Source organism: Lygodium microphyllum, chromosome 18 (genome assembly GCF_053477565.2).
Source record: "Lygodium microphyllum isolate KBCC chromosome 18, Lygodium_microphyllum_v1.1.10, whole genome shotgun sequence".
Classification (NCBI taxonomy): Eukaryota; Viridiplantae; Streptophyta; class Polypodiopsida; order Schizaeales; family Lygodiaceae; genus Lygodium; species Lygodium microphyllum.
Window position 1 is genome coordinate 13,764,438 of NC_141152.1, and position 20,226 is coordinate 13,784,663.

At 43.2% G+C, this 20,226-nt stretch overlaps 1 protein-coding gene across 2 annotated transcripts in view; it reads left to right on the plus strand.

Annotated features, from left to right (window-relative positions):
- The first annotated feature begins 816 nt into the window (after positions 1 to 816).
- Positions 817 to 20,226, plus strand: part of LOC148020602 (EKC/KEOPS complex subunit tprkb-like protein) — a 61,494-nt gene continuing 42,084 nt past the window's right edge. Inside the window, exons 1-2 of one of the 2 annotated variants that reach the window (XM_087698382.1) lie at positions 817 to 1,059; positions 1,369 to 1,435. In XM_087698382.1, coding sequence (XP_087554508.1) covers positions 983 to 1,059; positions 1,369 to 1,435 — 144 coding nt within the window. In that variant the 5' untranslated portion in view covers positions 817 to 982. The remainder of the gene's footprint in view (positions 1,060 to 1,368; positions 1,436 to 20,226) is intronic. The other variant, XM_087698381.1, reaches the window with a different exon arrangement.

A 20,226-nucleotide genomic window follows, 5' to 3' on the forward strand; every position in this document is an offset into this window, starting at 1 on the left:
AGAGATGTGCTTTGACCTTTAGGTGTATTGGGTTATTAATAAGGGTAACATTGTACTAAACATTGGTTCTTAATATAAGAAAGAAAGTTATGTCTAAGGTGTTTGATTGCCCTTTAATAGTTTTGCTACTTCCTACTAAATCATGTTTCATTTCGTTGCCAATCAAAATTCTTAAGAATTTTGTCAAAAGACTTCACTGGGTACACATAAGTGTAATTGGGTTCTGCTATCTAAACTCTCCTTCATTTGTTAGTGCACACGGAGTTTATTGTTTAACTATTTGTGTATTAAAAGCAATTCATGGAGTAGGTAAAATTTCCTAGATCTCAAGATCTTTTACTTATCTTCAAACCTACAAACTAAAAGGCTACCTAGGTATGGAAAGTACATTACAAGGTGAATGTAAAGTGAATAAAAGCTTATTGTGTGTTTGTAGAGCCATGTTTCCAACGTTCACTAAGAAAGGTCTTTGTGCAATGATGAGCAGTAAGCTCTTGGCCATGTTCGGGGATGTTCGTTGCCATGTGGAGGGTTGCACATCCTTGCACATTGACACAATAGTGGAGACCCTACACATTGACACAATAGCTAGGACTCTCCACATGGGTTGACTGCTAGTGCTCTTTTGATCTGGCATTGTTGTTGAGTGGGCGATTGATACTTCTCAATCTCTAATGGTTGGGGCAGTTGATACTTATGCTTAACATAAAAGCTTTGGGGTCTCTTATTGTTGGCTTCTTCGTAACTCAACTACCCATGAATGATGAACCCTCTTGCAACATAAAACGTGTAATAGAATGTGAAGTCCCAAAACTCTTACTTATTGATACTGATGCTTTGAACCTCGGTGTGAAACAATACGATGTATAACGCCACTTATGAAAGATGAATTCAGCATTGCAAGCTTCTTACCTATCAGCTTGAAAAGGGTGAAACCGAATTTCAAAGTGAGACCAAAAGTGAATTGCTGGGTTCCCCTGCCATGGCGTTCATCAAGCTGGACACCCACCCAGGGCACACTCTCGCCCTGCTTCTCTTCACCGACGTCTCTAATAGCAGGCGAGTTCTCATCTCCTCCTTTCTAGAGTAAAAAGGTCTAGTTTTCTCTTATTTGTTCCAGAAAATTTCTATGAATTTCTGAGCATTGATAGCAGTCAGAGCAAAATCAATACAGTAAGAGAGCCTTTTTCGTTGGTGATTATCTGTCTGTTATGAGGTGTTCTCTTATTTGTTCCAGAAAATTTTTATGAATTATTGAGCATTGACACCAGGCAGAGTAAAATTAATAGAGAAAGAGAGCCTGGTCCTTTGGTGGATCTGTCTATCTGTCATTAACGTGCTTTATTGGTTTAAAAAACTGAATTGCAGGGAACTACTCCAGTCAGTGCAAGCTGGGACACTAGAACCAGAAGTTGCTTTTCTGAACGCTTTCCTGGTATGTCTCAACTTCCACATAGTGTTGTGAAATTCATGAATCGAATGGTTAAATTGTTACTATGACGTAGTGGAGTGCTTATGACAATTTGACTGCTTCGTTCATTCGGGAACCTGATTGATTTTGATTTGGGTAGAACTTATCATGGCATTGATTGTTGCAATTTTCAGAGTTTGAGACTTTCTTGATTCGTGATAGCATGTTTTATGTGTAAGTTGAACCTTAAGTCGTCTAGTTGTCAGTCCTTCTTAGGGTTTATCAGGAGTTCTGGATTGGGAATATGCAGAGTGCCAGAAATTTCTGGCTTTGTGAGAAACATCATTGGATAATTATATTTTGGAAATGACCTTCAAGCTTGGTTCTCCAAGTTCTTAGAATACGTGGGATCCTCTTTGTATGATCCAAATCTTTATATCTTTCATGATGCATAGGTGGTTTTCTACATTGAGCTTTATGTGGATGACTTGATCATTACTAGATCATCTACTTGAAAGCTAGAGTCTATCCGTGCACAATTGACTTTCACATTTGAGAAAATCACAAATATGAGTAGCTTTGCTTGGGGCATGAGCTTTCCCCTCTTGTCGCCCCGTGTGTGCATGTACAGATACAAGCCGAAGACTCAAATGTCCGAAATAGAAGGATGGGAGCCATGGAATGTCTTCAAGGGGGTCTTTTTATGAACCCCCTTAGCCAGACACCTGTTTATAAGGTAATAGATATAGTGAGTATTAATCGGTTTTGACCAAAACACTCAGGCAACATAGTTGTAGCATGGAGCATGCCATATTCATGATTGTTTGGTTCCTACACTCAACCACTCCATTTAGAGAAGGAGAGTTGGTCAAGGTGAGTTGATGTTGTATGCCATACTCTTATGGCTCTTGATGATCATAATGTGATGCAAATGTATAGTTCTAGAGCTGTAGTGAAAACCATATACATTTGCATGTCAACTACAGTGGCTAGTACATTGACTAGTGGTAGGCATATTGTTAGTAACAATACCTTGGATGCATATTGAATACATCCAAGATCCACTAATGTCTTCATAGTTCTCTCTCTCAATCTCTCATATAGAGTTACACTGTTTTGATAGAATTAACTATCTCTGGCTCTCTCTCTCTCTCTCCATCAATAATACATCATATCCTCACTACAATGCTCTCTTAATAACTCTCAATAATCCTTCTTAGATCGTGGATGCACCTCCCAAGAGGTATGTCTGATATGAAGAGTCACCAGAGCCACTACAGTGTTTGTTCACAGCTCACTACTGTTACTGTCACTTAGTCTTCTCTTCAGTCTTCAGCAGCTGCTTCTTCCACTTCTTTTAGCTCTTTTGAACTTAGATTCATCCTTTCCAAAGGTTAGAAAACTTTTCCAAAGTCACACATACATTCTACAGAACACTTACAAAAGGTCTACAGAATAGTTACAGTACAGTACCAGAACAGAGTGTCCATTACTAGAGAAGTGTATGTGCTACCTCCCCCTTGAGTCTCATGCAATGCTTTGGATCCATGCTTTGTTGAACATGATTGAGTTTGTTCCAAGGTTGGCTTCAACTAAAAAGCCTTGAGGTAAAGCTGCAACAACTGAGGATTGTGTGTCAAGTCATCCTCTTCCATCCATTTAGCATTCGTTGGTGATAGTTCTGAAACTTCACTAAGTATCTCTTGGAAAACTTTACCTATGATCTTTCTCTTTTTATGTGTCAAATTTTCTTGGGTACTAAAATCTCATCTAGTTCCTCAACCTCATACGGAATTTCAGTAGATGTATGTGTTCACAGTCTAGATAGTTCATGTGTGATTCTGAGCTATGCTAAGCATGGCTAGGTATTTTAGGTATTTTTCTATGGTCATTATGATACTTATTTGGGTATTTTATATTGGCCAAGTGTTAACCCTTAAACAAACAAGGTGGAAAAGCTAGAAAATCTAAAGGAGAAGACAACGCCAAGGCAAAAGTGAAATAGAAGACGAAGGCGTGTCAAGAAGAATCTGGAAACACAAGAAGTGCAGAAAAGTCCTACATTAAGGAAAAAAGGCGCATGAGAAAAAACGCAAGTCAATACTTTTGTAAAAAAAAAGACATAGGGCGCACCATGATTTAATTTAAGAGTGCTGGACTCTCACCCGTGCAATTTGTAAAGGTAGATGGGTGGTAGGAAGGAAGCTAGGAAGATAGGAGGACAATGGAAAAAATGACCTAGGTCACGGCCGGCCATGTAAAAAAGGGGATAAGGGGATGACCGTCCAAAAGAGATTTAGGGTTTTGTATATAAACTTGAAAAGTGAATGAGAAGCTCATTCTTGTGTGTGGCCAAAAGTGGCTCTCCTCTTCTTCTTCCTCTTGTTATTGCTTGCTTGAGCTTGTGCTTGAGAGAGGAAGTGTGAGAGTGTGAGGGAGTAAGTGTGTGAGGGTGAGGGACCGGGAGGAGAAGCTCTCCATCTTCTTCTCTCTTCTTCTCTTCTCTTCTCTTCTCTTGTCTTGCTCGCGTCAATGAAGCTTGGAGCGTGGAGCTTGAGGATGGAGCTTGCACTTGGATCGTGGAGCTACTAGAGTGTGCGGGAGAGGAGGTAACTCGATCGGCATGGAGGTAAGCTCACTACACCCATAGATATGGATGGCGCGTCGGCTATGTGAGAGGTAGCCATTAGTGCTCGGCTTGGAACACTTGAAGCAATAAGCAGTCCGTGGGTCTTGGCGGTTGAGCGAGAGCTCCCACACCAATCAGCATTAAATGTTGGCCGAATTGCTGTCATTTATGGCATAATTTTGTCCTATTTATATCAAGCTCCCTCCTCAATCAGTTATATCATCACCATAGATTTTGTTGGAGAGAGAGAGAGCCAATGACTCACTGTTGTATGTGTCATATCATCACCATAGGTTTTGTTGGAGAGAGGGAGAGAGGTAGCCTGGGGGGCTCTGGATTAGGGCCTTACGGAGGCCCTACTACATGCGGAGTAAGCTGCGAAGGAAAGGTAATCTGGGGGGGGGGTGATTTGGGCTGATGTGAAGATCCATCTCAGGGACGGCCTCCACTCACTGTCAAGCCTGGGTCTACAGTCTTGAAGGCCCTCCTGCAATAAGACCTTCCAGGTTTGCCCGCCTGGTGTGAGACCATGGGACAACTAGCTTGCCCAAGAGGGCCATACTATGATACTTTGGGTCTATGATTCCAAGCCCTCCCTCTGACCTATGTCGTATGATGGTCGCCCATGCCACCTTGGCCCTGGAATCCCTAGAACCATCAGACCCTGACAAAAGGAAATTTCGCACTAGGCAGCGAAGGTGCAGTACTCACAATAAGGAGAAGCACCAACACGAGGCGATGTACCAAGCCGTCGCTAGGAGGACCTGGCTAACCACCAGGGCTTGTTCGGCTAGTGAGAGGCGAACCGTGCTCCAATAGGTTAGTTTCCTCCGAATAGAATCAAGGACAGGAAGAAACAGCTGGGCAAGAGTGATGTCGAGTCCCACCTGGAACCCTAGGTACCGGACGGTTTGCCCTCTGCTCACCCATCTAAATCCCAGGTGGACGCCCCACTCCATGCTGGAGTCCGGGCCTGTGAGGAAACCAACCGACTTTCGCCAGTTGATTTTTGCTTCCGCTGTAGAGCAGAACACGTCAAGAGCTAGCCTCACTCTCTCCAGCATCAACTCATCGTCCTCTATGTAGAGGGCTGTATCATGTGCGTACTTTGAGTCTAACAACACAATCTCCTCTCTCACTGGAAGTCGGAGACCGCATAATCCGCTCACACGTGACTTGAGGAAGTGAGACATCGCCTCTGCGTATAGTAGAACCAGGTATGGGGCCGGGGGGCAGCCCTGTGAAACCGATCTCTCCAGCAGAAACTCCTCCCCTCGCCTTGCGCCTATGAGAACCCTGCCGGTGGCCGATCTGTACATGCCGGAGACCCCAAGAATCCAAGCCTGTGGGAATCCCAACCTCACCATGGTGCCCTCTAGGAAATCCCAGTCCACCCTGTCATAAGCTTTCTCGAAATCCAAGAGTAGTACTGCCAGTCTCTGCCCATTGTGCTGAGCCCACTTTGTCGCCTCAAAGAAGGTAAATACATTGTCTAGGATGCTCCTATCCTGGACAAAGCGTGTCTGTGTGTCATGGATGATATCTGGAAGCATGGGGCGTAGTCACCTACCAATCATCTTTGCCAGTGCCTTATAGGCCACTGACAATAAGGTGATCGGTCTCCATTGGGAAAGCTCGGTCTCCACTGGGAAAGCTCCAACCAGTCTCTCCCTTTGGGAAGAAGACTGATAAGGCCTGCCGAGAGACTCCCTGGTATTTGTCGTGAAGTGAAAATCTCTTGGAAGGCCATCAGTAGGGGGTCCTTCACCACTTCCCAGTAGGTAGTGAAGAAGGCCTTAGAGAGGCCATCCTCCCCCGGGCATTTTTGCCCATCCTGTGTATGGAAAGCCTCCTCTAGTTCCTTCTCTGTAAAGGGGGCCAAGAGGAAGCGTCCCATCTCCTCTGTGACGAGGGACGGGATGTGATCCCATACCTGCTGTCTACATCTCAGTCCTCTAGCTGAAGTTGTCTCCTGCTGGAAAAGTTGCGTGTAATAGTCGGTGGCAATCTCCATCACCTCTTCTGGGCTAGAACGGGTCCTCCCATATTGATCCCGAAGGCTGCGTATTTGCTCTTCTGTGGTGCGAGGCTTGTGCACTTGGAAGAACTCCCTACACATCGTGTCCCCCTTCCGCGCCCAGAAGGCTGCTGAGGTTTGGAAAGAAAACTCCGAGCGCTTGTCCTCTAGGCCAGCCATGGCTGCTCGCACATGCACCTCCTGTGCGTGGAGGATGGGATCCCCTGGTGCCTCTTGTAGTAATCTCTGCGTGGCTGCAAGGTTCGGCCGGAGTGCTCTCTCCTCCTCCCAATACTGCTACCTGGCGTGTATGGCTGCCTCTTGGCAGATTCTGCTCGACTTGGCTAGGATCTCTGGAACCTCCTCTACTATCCGGTCCCTCCTGTCCCACTCTTTGGTCAAAATCTACTCTATTTGTCTCGTTACCTTCTCCCTCCTATAGATTGAGTCAGGGATCTGAGAGGATCATGTGTCTAGGGCGGATGCTGGGGGGTCAAGTGTTAGGAGAACCAGGCAATGATCGAACAACGTGGTGCTTGCCAACTGCTCAATTTGGCTTCCACGAGAGCCTCCCCATTCTCCCACATAAAACGTGTCCAACCGCTCTAGCAGGACTCCACCTAGCCGCCTGTATCCCCAAGAGAAGTCCAACGACCTCTCCCTCCTGTGGAAGGCAGGGTCTCTCCAAGCATCACGTGCTTTGACTACAAGCAAAAAGACCTCCCATGCCTCCTGCTCCTCCCCAGCCATGCCTGGTAGTTTCTGCCTCTGCCCTGTTGGTCCTCCAAAGCCTCCAGGTTGTTGAAATCTCCTCCAACGATCCAAGAGTGCATCTCTGAGAGTCCATCTGCGATCTCCACCCATAACCTGCTGCGTACCCTGACCTCCGTAGGGGCATAGACATTGAGGACTCCAATACACGAGTCCCCAATATCCAATCTGATCCATAGAACCCTTCCTGCCACTATCATCCTGTGGTCTCGTACACAGGCGGTGAGACTCAGGCTAATAGAGGTGCATATGCCTCCCCTCCTACCATGGGCACCTATGGCGTGCTCCCAATAAGTGTGCGAGCTGCTCGGAAGTACCTTCCCAACTCGTTGGGCCTGGGTGGGGGTGAGCTTGTGCTCCTGCAAAAGCAAGATGTCGATCCGTCCGGCAAGGGCAGGTTGCAACTCCTGTTGAACAATCAACTTCCTAGAACCACGTGCCCCATTGTAGTGGAGACTATTCACATTCTAGGATGCAAGGTGTAAGCTCATGGGGAAACTTGTGACTGACCGACAGGTTTTACAGTTTCTATATCACCCTCTCTAATATTTTGACCTCTTGTTACAACTCATAGATTAGAAATTTCAGCATCATTGACACATACAGCCTCAATAAGGTTGACTCCACTGCCATGAGGCAACTCCTCTACAATAGCCTTTCCTCGTTGCAGTATTTGCCTTGGTCCCTCATCTTGTTGGAGATTGTTTCCTCTGTGCACAATGGTTAACTGGACTTGGCAGTTTACTCCCTTTTTGGAGAGAACTAATCTTACTCCAACAAGTAGCAGCTAAGTGGCCAAGCCTCCCACAAATATCACATTTTACATTCGGACTTGTTCGGTGTGGAAGCTGTTGATGAGGAGGAGAAACTGTGAGGTATGCAAGTGCGCTTTGCCGCTGGTCTGAAAGGTGAACTCCAGTCCCCCATGATGGCCCTCGACCGGACCATAGGGGTGATAGATGCTCCAGGTGGTACTATCAATGCATCTATTAGCCATGCTGAGAGTTGCGACTCTGTACACTGGTAGAAACGGGCCGCCTGTGCTAGGGGTCACTCAATCACGTCCCTTGGAGCTCTCCACTGTGGAGGGGCTCGAAAGATAATGCTCAAGTGTGGGACCTCGGCACTGGCCCACCAGTTAATGTCCATCATGCAACTAGGCCACTGTTGTGCAAACAATTCTAATCCTTCATCTCCCATCCACTGGGAGATGTGATCTGCCACCTGACTCTTCAACTCAATTTGTGTAGTCGTCCACTCCTGTGAGTAGGAGGACTGAAGAAAAAAGGCGTTTGGTCCATCCGGTGGTGCTAGTAGATGGACCTTGCTCCTCCTTGACTTACGAACTACGAAGATCCCCACTTCTAGCGGTAGTGGGAACTCTGCGCGCTCCGCAACTCTCAGGTAGGACCATGGGCCATTGCGGAAAAACTCATGTGGCCCTGGCAAGGGGGGGCTGTGGGCCAAGGTTAGTGCTGGGGGGGGGGGGCATGGGATGTGGGGGGGGGGGGGGGGTGAGGGGTCTGTGGGAACTCAGGCGAGGTAGTCTGTGGCATGGGTGGAGGATGGAGGGGTTGCGGTCCTGCCGGGTGGGACGGACAGGGGGGGGGGCTGTGGAGTGCTCTGTCGAGGGGGCGTCGCTCGCCCGCCTGCACCCTGCTGATGAGGCTCGGTTTGAGGAGCTGACTGTGCCCCCCTGCCGTCTCCCTCTCTGTCGTCTCTGGACGTGTGTGAAGCTGTCAGCGTCCACCTGCGGGCATGTTGGCAGAGCCGCCTTGGCTCCGAAACACGTACAAACTCCTGCCTGATGCCCAAAGTCGTGGTAGTGCAGGCACTGCCTTGGTTGCCCAGTCACAATGACCTGCTGCCTAAAGGATTGCCCGCTTGCCTCAATCTCTAGGAACTGTGGGATATTCTTAACCTCTTTCACGCCACCTGTACCTTTGGGACTCCTGCTGTTGTCACTGCATCCGCGAAAGACGCGGGAAGGACAGTGCTGAAGAGCCGTCCAAAGTCTTCCACCAACTAGCGATACTCAATCACTAGGCCGGGGAAAAGAAGGGTGACCGGGTGCCGAAGAAACCTATTGTGGAGTGCAAACTCCTCCATAGTAAAGCCACTGTACCAAGGGACCATGTATATGACCCCCTTCGTGGATGCATATGGTGAACTGGCGAGTAACTTGCGAGCTGGGTCCGCTGAGCTGAGCTAGACCATGAAGATCCCTTGGCCCAATAGGATTGCCTCCATGATCTGCGTTGTGCCGATGCGCAACGTGGAGTGAAGCCAGTCTTGAAGCTAGGCCCTGGTTGGGGAATGTCCTACTACCTGACCATAAATCACTGTTTCCATTAGCTCCAGCTCCTTAGCTCGGACGGCTAAGAGCTGCTCCTTAGAGAGGACTACGCGCAAGGTGTTTGATTGGGGGACACTCGTTGAGTGCACCGGCATCTGACTAGAGGTTTCCATTGCACGCCCCTTCTGGGAGAACCTACCTAACACACTGCTGTGCTACTGGAGGGGGGGGGGAGTTGCTGCAGGGGGAGGGAGCAACTGGAGGGGGGGAGGAAGTTGCTGTTTTCGATGCCGGTTGTGACTCAATCTGACAGGGGGCCAGGCCTCAAGAAGGGGCAGCGTGCGGGGGGTGGGGGGAGGGAAAGACAGGTGGGGGTGGGGGCGGCGGCCAGGGGAGAGGAAAACGGGGCTGGGGTGGGCGGGACAGGTGCAGGGGGGGGGGGGAGCGTGGGCGCAGGCGGTGGCGCAGGTTTGGGGGGGGGGGGAGCGAGCAGGCGCTGGATGGGGCCTTGACGATGGCGATGGGGAGGGAACAGCGGCCCTAGTGATAGCGATGGCGATGGCGATGGGGCCCTGGCGATGGCGATGGCGATGAATCTGGTGGGAGGTGGCGCGATGAACAGACAGGGGCGGGGGTAGCATGCGCGACGTGACGGGGTCCGTGAGCCGTTAGCCGATGAGTCCTGTTACTGTTTTTTACTGTTTCAGGTCTGAGTTTTGGCTTTTCTGCTACTGATTGGACCTATTCTTGACCGCTGCAACTGATTTACAGCCTGGGCGACCATCTTCTGATGATTTTCTGCCTGTTTCCCTTGGTGTTTTTGAGACTGCCATCTACACTTTCAGTTTTTGGGGCTGTTTCAGGGCTGGGGACCTGTTCCTGACCCTTCCACATTACTATTTTGGTGTCTATTGGCTGAGGCGCCCTGTTTCTTGGCTAGACGATTGCATTTATTTTTGTCATCAGCCTTTGCATTTTGAGTGTTAGTCCTTGTGCATGGTTGGGCGACAGTGTTTCAGGTTAGGTTTGGCTGTGTTTGGTCCATATTTTCCCTTTATCCATTGCATGTGAACTCTGTCATATAGTTTGTGCTCTTGGTTTGGGTGTACTCTCTCTCTCTCTCCCCCCTTCTTTCCTTTCTTTTTTATTCCTATCCTGTTTGATGGCTGCTCCATGTTGTTCCATTGATGACAAACTACACGGCCCTGATTACCTAACTTGGACAAGGCATGGTTTGTGCAAAAATGGTTATGGTATGTGGTGTCTAGAGTTTTGGAGCATTCTACATGTTCTAGTTGCCTTTCAACTGATTTCGAGTGTCCTACATGTCCTACTCCTCTTCGAGCTAATTTCAACGAGGACAACTATGAAGAAGCCTTGCTCACATGAGATAATGATGATATTTGTGCTTATTCTATATTCTTTGTCGTATCTCCAAAGAAGTTCTTCTGATGGTCACCTCCTGCGGGACTGCTCTAGAGATTTGGGTGAAGCTTCAGATGTTGTACAAGGCTCCTTTGCCTATGCGTGTCATCATTCTTTATGGACAGCTCCAACTTACTTCGTGTCATCCAGGTATAGGACTAGCTTTGACACATGCAGTCCGCTCTTCTAGAGGCCCATCTTGTGGGGGTTGTGCTCTACAAGATCCCTTTGGAGTTTGATGGAGTGGCCAATGCTTTGAGGGCCCATGTGTCATCGACACCCACCAATTTTCTATGGATGTCCTCGATGCTACTTGAGCATGAGATGTTGCGGTTCTAAGGGAGGCTCCCATTGCAGTTTGGTGGTTTCAATGAGGCCTTTACAGCTTTAGAGAGGGGTGACAGGAATAAAAAGTCCAAGGCCTAGCATTATCATTGTGGTAAGAAGGGCCATTTTCACAAGGATTGCAAAGAGTTAGTGGCTTTGAGGAAGAAGAAGGATGAGAAGCAGCAGTCGGATACGAACTCCTTCGTTGAGTGATCCTTTTCCTCAGACTTCAACTTAAATCCTCTGGCCAAGGCATAGGCCAAGGCATGGATAGGGACAACTTCAGATCGTAGGAAGGGCTGGATAGCCCCTCTTGCTTTCTATTGCAGGTGATGTGGTCATCCCTTATGACTCTCCAATGCTAGATATAAAAAAATAATGTATGCTTTGATACCATGTCTTGTTAGAGAGAGGGAGCGAGTGCTAGAACTTACGAGCCAGTGACTCACTGTTCTATGCATCATTCTCGTGTTTGGTACATGGATTTCATTTCTTGAGCATTCTTTTGAGTTCTCTTCTTTGCAGTGTTCTTTTTTTCTTGCTACCCTCCACAACTTCAAATGGAGCATGCTTGACTTAGGTATTGTCATGATACTTAAATATGTGTTGTGTTAGTAACCATGCCATGTGACCGGCCTTTATCTTCTTTCTAATGGGAATGAAGTGGGCTTGCTTATTGAACTTACATATGATAGTCCACATCCCATCATTCCCTATAGGATCCTTAGAAGATCAAAGATAAAATCCATAGCAATGTTTGCCAAGGCCTATTAGGTATAGGCAAGGGTTGCAATAGGCACGATATCTTTTGTCTATCATACTTGACCTTTTGACTCACAATGCATGAATGGACAAATTGCTCTATATCGTATCTCAAAGAAGACCAATAGAAAAAGTGCTCCACTATCTTAATTGTAGCATGAATACCTCTATGCGTTACATAAGGAGGAGCATGACTCTTATCATCACCTTTGGCCTCAACTTCTTTGTGACACACTGTCATCTATACATCATTAAAGAGCTCTCTCTTAACATGTAGTACTCATGTCTTTGTCCACTTGCTAAGTTGATCATAAATATTAGCAAAATCAGAATCAACAATATATTGATTCTTCATGGGATCCAACTTAGTGTGATAAACAAACTCAGGGCCAAAATCTAAGTCTTACGAGACGGTGCATTATCCAATGCATTCTTTTTGCCATCTATATACACAATCTAAAAATGAAACATAGAGAGGAAATTTGCCCATTCACTATCTTTCTTGATAACTTAGTTTGTCTTAGAAAATAGTGTAATTTTTTATCAGTTTGTGTAATAAAATCAGCCCCAAATAGTTAGTAGTTCCTTCTTAGAAGTCTACAAATTCTTCTCTGCACCATGGAAAATACGGTTTTCATAAGCCATGACATGGCTATCTTGCATCAAAACAGTCCCTATACGATTATCACATGCACCACATTGAACAACATGTGACTTTTTAGATCAAGCAATAGAAGCATAGGATCTAAAGGCATCTTTTCCTTTATCTTGTCAAAAGCTGAAATTTCCACTCCTATCCACATAAATGACACACCTTTCTTTTGCAAAGTATGCAGTGGAGATGCTATTTCAGCAAGTGATGTTTCTGTATTAGGAATACAAGCTTATAAAGTTGTGAATCTCATGCACATTCCTCAAATGTGGCTAGGAATGTATTGCTTGGACCTTTGTAGGATCCGTACATAAACCATCAATTGACACTATATGGCTCAATAGTAGATTTCATACAAAAAGAACTCACTTTCTTGTCATTTATCACGAAGTGATAGTTACGCAACTCATTGAGCGTAGTATCCAAGTGCCTTCTATACTCTTGAAATAAATCATGGGCACAAAGTGCCTAAATCAAATACAATGGACTGATTTATTGCAAATTTGAAAATTAGGATCTTTGAAACCCTAAACTTTGCTTACTTTGGGCAACAAGCAGAGTTTTTTGCTTTTGTGCTTTGATTTGATCAAGTTGAGTTGAGAGTGCTAGATGTGAGTATTGGGTGTTCAAAATTGGAAAGTGGAGGCTACAAAAGACTAGTGTTGATTGAAAGTGACAAGTGTTAAGCAAAATGATAAGTGAAGGGATACTTATCACTTTCAAATGATGCATGTCCAATTTTAGATGTCACTTGTCAATTTTCTAGAGAAAGAAGCTTCTAGACCTTCTACTTTAAATATATCTCAACCGGTTGAGAATCTTGTATAGTTATAGAAGATAAAATTGTTTCTTGAAAACTTTTGAAGTCTTTGACATGAACAAAATTTTCATCAAAGTTTCTATGAAAAATAGCAACCTTCTAAAGTTTAGGAGTCGTCAAATTTGGATTTTGGAGAGCTTCATTGTATAGCTTCACTAGTTCATGGTTTGTTTCTTTGATCATGAGCATTTGGTTTTGCCTTTTAAGACCACTAATTATCCATGCTTCTAGTCAATGTAACTACTTGAGTGAAAAAGTCTTAGTTATCTAGGCTTTTTGGTCAATTTGACCACTCGACTATACTTTTAGTTCCTCTTGGACATTTAGTCTATGATGACCCACATGTAAATATAGGGAATTTTGGCCATTGGATACCCTTGTATAAGCACGGGGAAGAATGTGAGAATGACAAGACTTTGAACTTAACCAGCTCGATTAATTATCACCATGAAAAGAGAGAGAGAGAGAGAGGAGCCAACACCACGTTAGGAGGAAACCGCCCCTCCCTCTTTACAAGAATTTATTGAATCGAACCATGGATAGCAAGTGCTCGAATCATATACAAAAGGCTAATTTGTTTCAATTTCTGAAAATTAGGATATTGAAATCCTAATTTTTGTAAACTCGGGTAATAAGCTTATTTTCTTCTTTAGTGCTTGGATTAGATCAAACTAAGTAGAAAGTACTTCTTGGATGAGAGACAGATAGAAGAATACAAAGCACGTGGCTGAAATTTTAGCATAAGAGCTTATTTCAAACGAAATTTTAACATGAGAGCTTATTTCAAATGAAAAGAGAGATCTCCAATATATAGGTGTAGGACTTGGGTGTTCAAAAGTGAAAAGTAGAGGTTATAAATGATAAGTGTTTGTTAAAAATGACAAGTGTAAGGATACTTGTCTTTTTGTAATGACACATGTCCTCTCCTAGATGTCACATGTCACTTTTCTAGAGAAAAAAGCTTTCAAACTTTCTTATCAAAATTTTTGAAATTGTAAAGAATTTGAGATAGTTGCTAGAGACAAAATTGCTCCTTGCGAAATTCTGGAGCTTTTAATGTAAACAAAATTTTCATTTAAGCAACTTTCAAAAATAGTAATCTCATAAATTTTAGGAGTTGTTAAATTCAGCTTTTAGAGAGCTTCATTATATAGGTTCACCGGTTCATGGTTTATTTCTTCGATCATGAGCACTTAGTTTTTCTAAAACCACTCATTATATGGGCTTCTAGTTAATGTGACTATTTGAATGTAAAAGTCTTAGTCATCTAAGCTTTGTGGACAAGTGTTTGTTGAAAATGATAAGTATAGGGACACTTGTCTCTTTATAATGACACATGTCATCTTCTAGATATAACATGTCACTTTTCTAGAGAAAAAAGCTTCCAAACCTTCTACTTAAAATTTCTCAGATAGTAAAGAATTTGAGATGGCTGCTAAAGACAAAATTGTTCCTTGCGAAATTTTGGAGCTTTCATTGTGAACATAATTTCCATTTGAGCAACTTTCAAAAATAGTAACCTTATAAATTTTAGGAGTCGCCAAATTCAGCTTTTGAAGAGCTTCATTAGATAGGTTCACTGGTTCATGGTTTATTTATTCGATCATGAGTATTTAGTTTCACTTTTTAAAATCACTCATTATATGGGCTTCTAGTCAATGTGACTGTCATACTATAAATGTCTTAGTCATTAGAGCTTTGTGGACAAGTGTTTGTTGAAAATGACAAGTGTAGGGATACTTGTCTCTTCATAATGACACATGTCCTCTTCTAGATGCCACATGTTAGTTCTTTAGAGAAAAAAGCTTCTAAATCTTCTACTTAAAATCTCTCAAATGAAAAAGAATTTGAGATAGTTGCTGAAGTCAAAATTATTCCTTGCGAAGTTTTGGAGCCTTTATTATAAACAGAATTTCAATTTGAGCAACTTCAAAAAATAGTAATCTCATAAATTTTAGGAGTCGCTAAATTTAGCTTTTGGAGAGCTTCATTATATAGGTTCACCGGTTCATGGTTTATTTCTTTGATCATGAGTATTTGGTTTCACTTTTTAAAAGCACTCATTATATGGGATTTTAGTCAATATAACTATTTGAATGTAAAAGCCTTAGTCATCTGAGCTTTATGGATAAGTGTTTGTTGAAGATGATAAGTGTAGGGATACTTATCTCTTCACAATGACACATGTTCTCTTTTAGATGCGACAAGTTACTTTTCTAGAGAAAAAAGCTTGCAAACCTTCTACTCAAAATATCTCAAATTGTAAAGAATTTGAGATGGTTGCTGAAGACAAAATTGTTTCTTGCGAAATTTTGAAGCCTTTATTGTGAATAGAATTTCCATTTGAGCAACTTACAGAATTAGTAATCTCATAAATTTTAGGAGTTGTCAAATTTAGCTTTTGGAGAGCTTCATTATATAGGTTTACCGGTTAATGGTTTATTTCTTCGATCATGAGTATTTGGTTTTACTTTCTAAAACCACTCCTTATATGGGCTTCTAGTTAATGTGACTATTTATATGTAAAAGCCTTAGTCATCTGAGCTTTGTGAACAAGTGTTTGTTGAAAATGACAAGTATAGGGACACTTATCTCTTTATAATGACACATGTCCTCTTCTAGATGCCACATGTTATTTTTTTAGAGAAAAAAACTTCTAAACCTTCTACTCAAAATCTCTTAAATGGTAAAGAATTTGAGATAGTTGCTGAAGACAAAATTGTTCATTGCGAAATTCTAAAGTCTTTATTGTGAACAGAATTTCCATTTGAGTAACTTTCAAAAAATTGTAACCTCATAAATTTTAAGAGTCGCAAAATTCATATTTTAAAGAGCTTCATTATATAGGTTCACTGATTCATGGTTTATTTACTCGATTGTGAGCATTTAGTTTCACTTTCTAAAACCACTCATTATATGGGCTTCTAGTTAATGTGACTATTTGAATGTAAAAGCCTTAGTCGTCTAAGCTTTCTGGTCAATTCGACCACCTGACTAAACTTTTAATTTCTCTTGGGCATCTTGTCAATGATGACCCAAGTATAATTATAGATCGTTTTGGCCATTGGCTATCCTTAAATAGAAAGATAAACATTTAATTATATTTTAAAATACTTAAATAATATAAATCGCCTTTTAAAGTACTTGAGGATGAAATGAATTTGGAGTCGTTGAGCCAATATGTCTTGGTGACACTTAAATAATACAAATCACCTTTTAAAGTATACGAGGATTAAATTATAGGGCGTTTTGGCCATTGGTGGGAAGATGAACATTTAATTATATTTTGAAATACTTAAATAATACAAATTGTCTTTTAAAGTACATGCGGATTTAATTAATTTGAAATCATTGAGCCAATATATCTTGGTAACAATTGATATACAAAAGGTTTGTTATACTTGAATGCAAGATGAGCATTTAATCATATTGTTAAATACTCAAAAGAATATACAAATCACATTTCAAGCTCTATGAGTATTCAAATTAATATGAATCATTGAGCTGGCACACCTAGACAATAGTTAATATATAAATGATTGGTTACATTCTCTCCCTCTTGAAATCTGTATTGTCCTCAATACATTGCTTGAAGTATTTTTGGTCCTGTAGCTTCTTCATAAGCTAGAAGTATGTTTTGGATAGTATTTGAAGTACTCTTTTGTTATCCATTCAGAATTTAAATGAAAGCAATTTTTAAATTTTAAAATGGTTTTTTTGTATATTTTCCCTCTTTGTTTCTTGACCACGTGAAAAACTATTTGTTCTTGTCAAAGTATCTATTTGTGTTTATCTACTTCAAGTGGATCTTTTACTAAAGGTTCCAATGGTGGATGCCCTTTATAGGGCTCAAAAGATGAACACGTAGGCATTGTAATGCTTTGGAAGTTGTAATCTAGAAATGGCTGCAAAAGCTTTGCAGGCTTTTGACTATGAAGCTTTAGCTTTTAGCACACAAAGCATTTTTTGATGAATCGCAAACTCTTTGGATGTATTTTCTTCCATATGCTATTGGTTTGGGGGACTGATTATGATGCAAAAAATAAGTGATTGCAGAATGTTGTGCTTGCTCCTCTTGCCCCACATTAGCGTCTAGTTGATTCTGTTTCTCCTAGGATAGTGGATGACTTAGTTGTGCAAGAAAGGGCTGCTATACATATAGCCAAACAGTCTCTAGATGGCTATTATAGAGAGTTGTATTGATGCTCCTTTACCTCAGCATACACCTTCAGGTGCTAGAAATGCAGGGGGGCACAATTTGTTGATATAGGCCATCTTTTTGGTGATGAGCAAGCATATGCTTTTGCTAGTGCTCTTTTGGATGAGGATGAGCCTACATGTTTTGAGGATGCACAATAGGATGTACATTGGTTGCAAGCCATGAGTGATGAGATGAGCTCGTGAGTAGAATAACACTAGGAGTCTTGTTCACTTGCCTTTTAGCAAAAAGGCCATTAGGACATGTTGGTTTACAAGTTTAAAAGGAAATGTGGTGGGTTTATTGACAGATGCAAGGCAAGGTTGGTTGCGAAGGGATATGCTTTAAAAAAGGGCATTGACTATGAGATGACATTTGCTTTTGCATTGAGGATGACCACCATTAGATGTATGATTACTATGGCTGCACATTTTAGTTGGGATGTACATCAATTGGATATAAAGGCAACATTTTTAAATAGAGATTTGGAAGAGGATATATATGTTACACAACCTCCATGCTTGTTGTGCAAGGCCAAGAGCACAAGGTTTGCAAACTGAATGAAGCCTTGTATTGCTTAAAACAGGTTTTGAGTGCTTGGTGATCTAAGATAGATGTATTTTTTACTGCATAGGTTTTCCAAGACAGCCCAATTGAACCTACCCTCTATGTCAAGGAGGGGAGGGGGATTTGATAATTATAATTCTTTACGTAGATGATATGTTGCTTACTGGACCAAATGAATTTGTTTTTCTTTGTAGATTTCAAGGTTGAATCACAATCTACCTTTGATATGTTAGATATGGGGGTTGCTTTACTATTTTTTGGGGATTCAATTCACCAAAAACCAGCATGGTATTCTCATGTCTTAGTCACAGTATCCTCAGAAGTTGCTAGTAATGTTTAACATGCAAGTTTGTAAACCTATGAGCACGCTTATCGAAATAGGGCTGAAACTTTCAACCTCTCTCTCTCTCTCCATTTCCAACATAATGCGGCAAACGGACTATATGAAGTGAATATTGACCCTCTAATTCTCGTGTCTCTACACTGGAGTAGAGAGTATGAGATGAAGAGAGAGTCATACTTTGATGGATCCCAAAACGCAGTGGCAACCTCCGAAGATGTTTGGCATTAGCAAATGTAGCTCCGAGGAGGTTGGATTTGTGTTAGATGGTAGACAGCAGGGGAAAACAGTCCATAATAGCTAGGCAACGGCTGCAGCAGCAAAATGTGGCTGCTGTGATGATGTGGCAAGACTGTATGATCAGGTTGAGCAGTAAATGCAAGTGCAAAAGATGACATCAGCAGATCTGTGACAAACACATCCTAGGAAGTGGTCTCAGCTGTAAACACAGCCTGCAGGGTAATGTAGAAAGGCTGAGAATAATCACCATCAGGTATAGGGGGCTGGACAGCAGGTGCTAGATGTAGAACAATAGTAAACAACAGCTCGAATTGAGATATCCTCCAGAAGTTCTGAATCATGGAGTAAATGTGATACAAGGGAACAAGGGTGCCATAGCACAAGGAAGATGATGAAGACAGCCACGAACCATGGACCGCAATGTCCTCCTAAAGGGGTGTGAGGGTAGTGGAGAGGATGGAGAGAGAGGTGACAGACTGAATGAGTCAGCCGTGAGGAATGAATGAGAGAATGGCCTATATATAGGCATAGTTAGTCTAGGATGGCGCCCCTTTTTGGGGCTGCAAATCCTAAACGCAAAACGCAGAAACGTAAAAACGCAAACTGCGGGTAAAGGGTTTCTCAACACCCCCTCTCAGGCCCAAAAAGGAGAACAAGAGAAAAGTGAGGTGGAGACGCAATGCTACATGCTGAAGAGTGCTTATGTAGCAGGTGCCACTTGGACAGTGTCCCTCGTGGGAAAATTGTTCACTTGCCCAAGTGCCCTAGTACAAAGATGATGAAATCATGCAATGCATAGAAGGAATGTCGAACTTTGTGTGGTGTCGAGAACCATAAGGATATGCCCGTACTCGATCTCGGGAGGTGGTTCCATGCGGACCAAGGGACGAAGGTAAGAAGAAGAGGAGGAAGAAGATGTAGAGGATCCCTAAGATCCAAGATTTTCACCGGAAAGGTAACCTGTAGTAAAGGAGTAGATAGAGTGAACTGGAGAACCCAAAACTCAACCTTGGGAGAGAAGCCACTAGCTCCGTGCATCCATGCTGGAAGGAATATGAAGGTCTTGTCACCAAGTCGCGGCTGAACCTCCGAGGTCCCGATTTAGGTGGTATTTGAAAATCCTAGATATCAATAGAAGAGATGACTAGTCGAAGACAACCACCCTAAGAAAGTAGAGGATAGATGAAGAACTTCATCTGGAGTAGGTTCCCCCTTTGAGGTGGGAGGTGGAGAGGCCCCCGCTGAAGTCGAAGAAGTAGATGTCCCCTCTGAGGGCAAAGAAATAACATCCCCCTTTGAAGTAGTGGGGAATCCAAAAACTCATGGATCACGGACTCCGAAATGCCTGATGACGAAGGAAGTGCCGCCGGTCGTGCCGAAGAAGGTATATGGGGTGTTGAAGAGCTCCCAGAGGTAGCCTCTCGAATCTAAGTAGTCGAGGGTGGGGAAGGGTGGGGCTTAGAATGAGCAAGAGATGGGCAACATTCGCTGTCTCTCAGTGGAGCAGACTAGGTAGCTGAAGAAGAGGGAGTAGTCGAGCAGCCAGTCTCTCGAAGGAGTAGACTGACGAGAAGACGGTATCAAACAATCACCGTCTCTCGATGAAGTGGATTGCAGATCCGTAGGTAATGGAAGCCACTGTACCTGAAAATAAGTGGGAGAAGACTGCTGTTGATATTGCGATGATCTCCAGGAGATCGTAGCGCCAATTGATCCTTCATGTGCTCAAAAGGACTTAGTGCGCATCGGATACGTCTTATTGCCTTGAGCA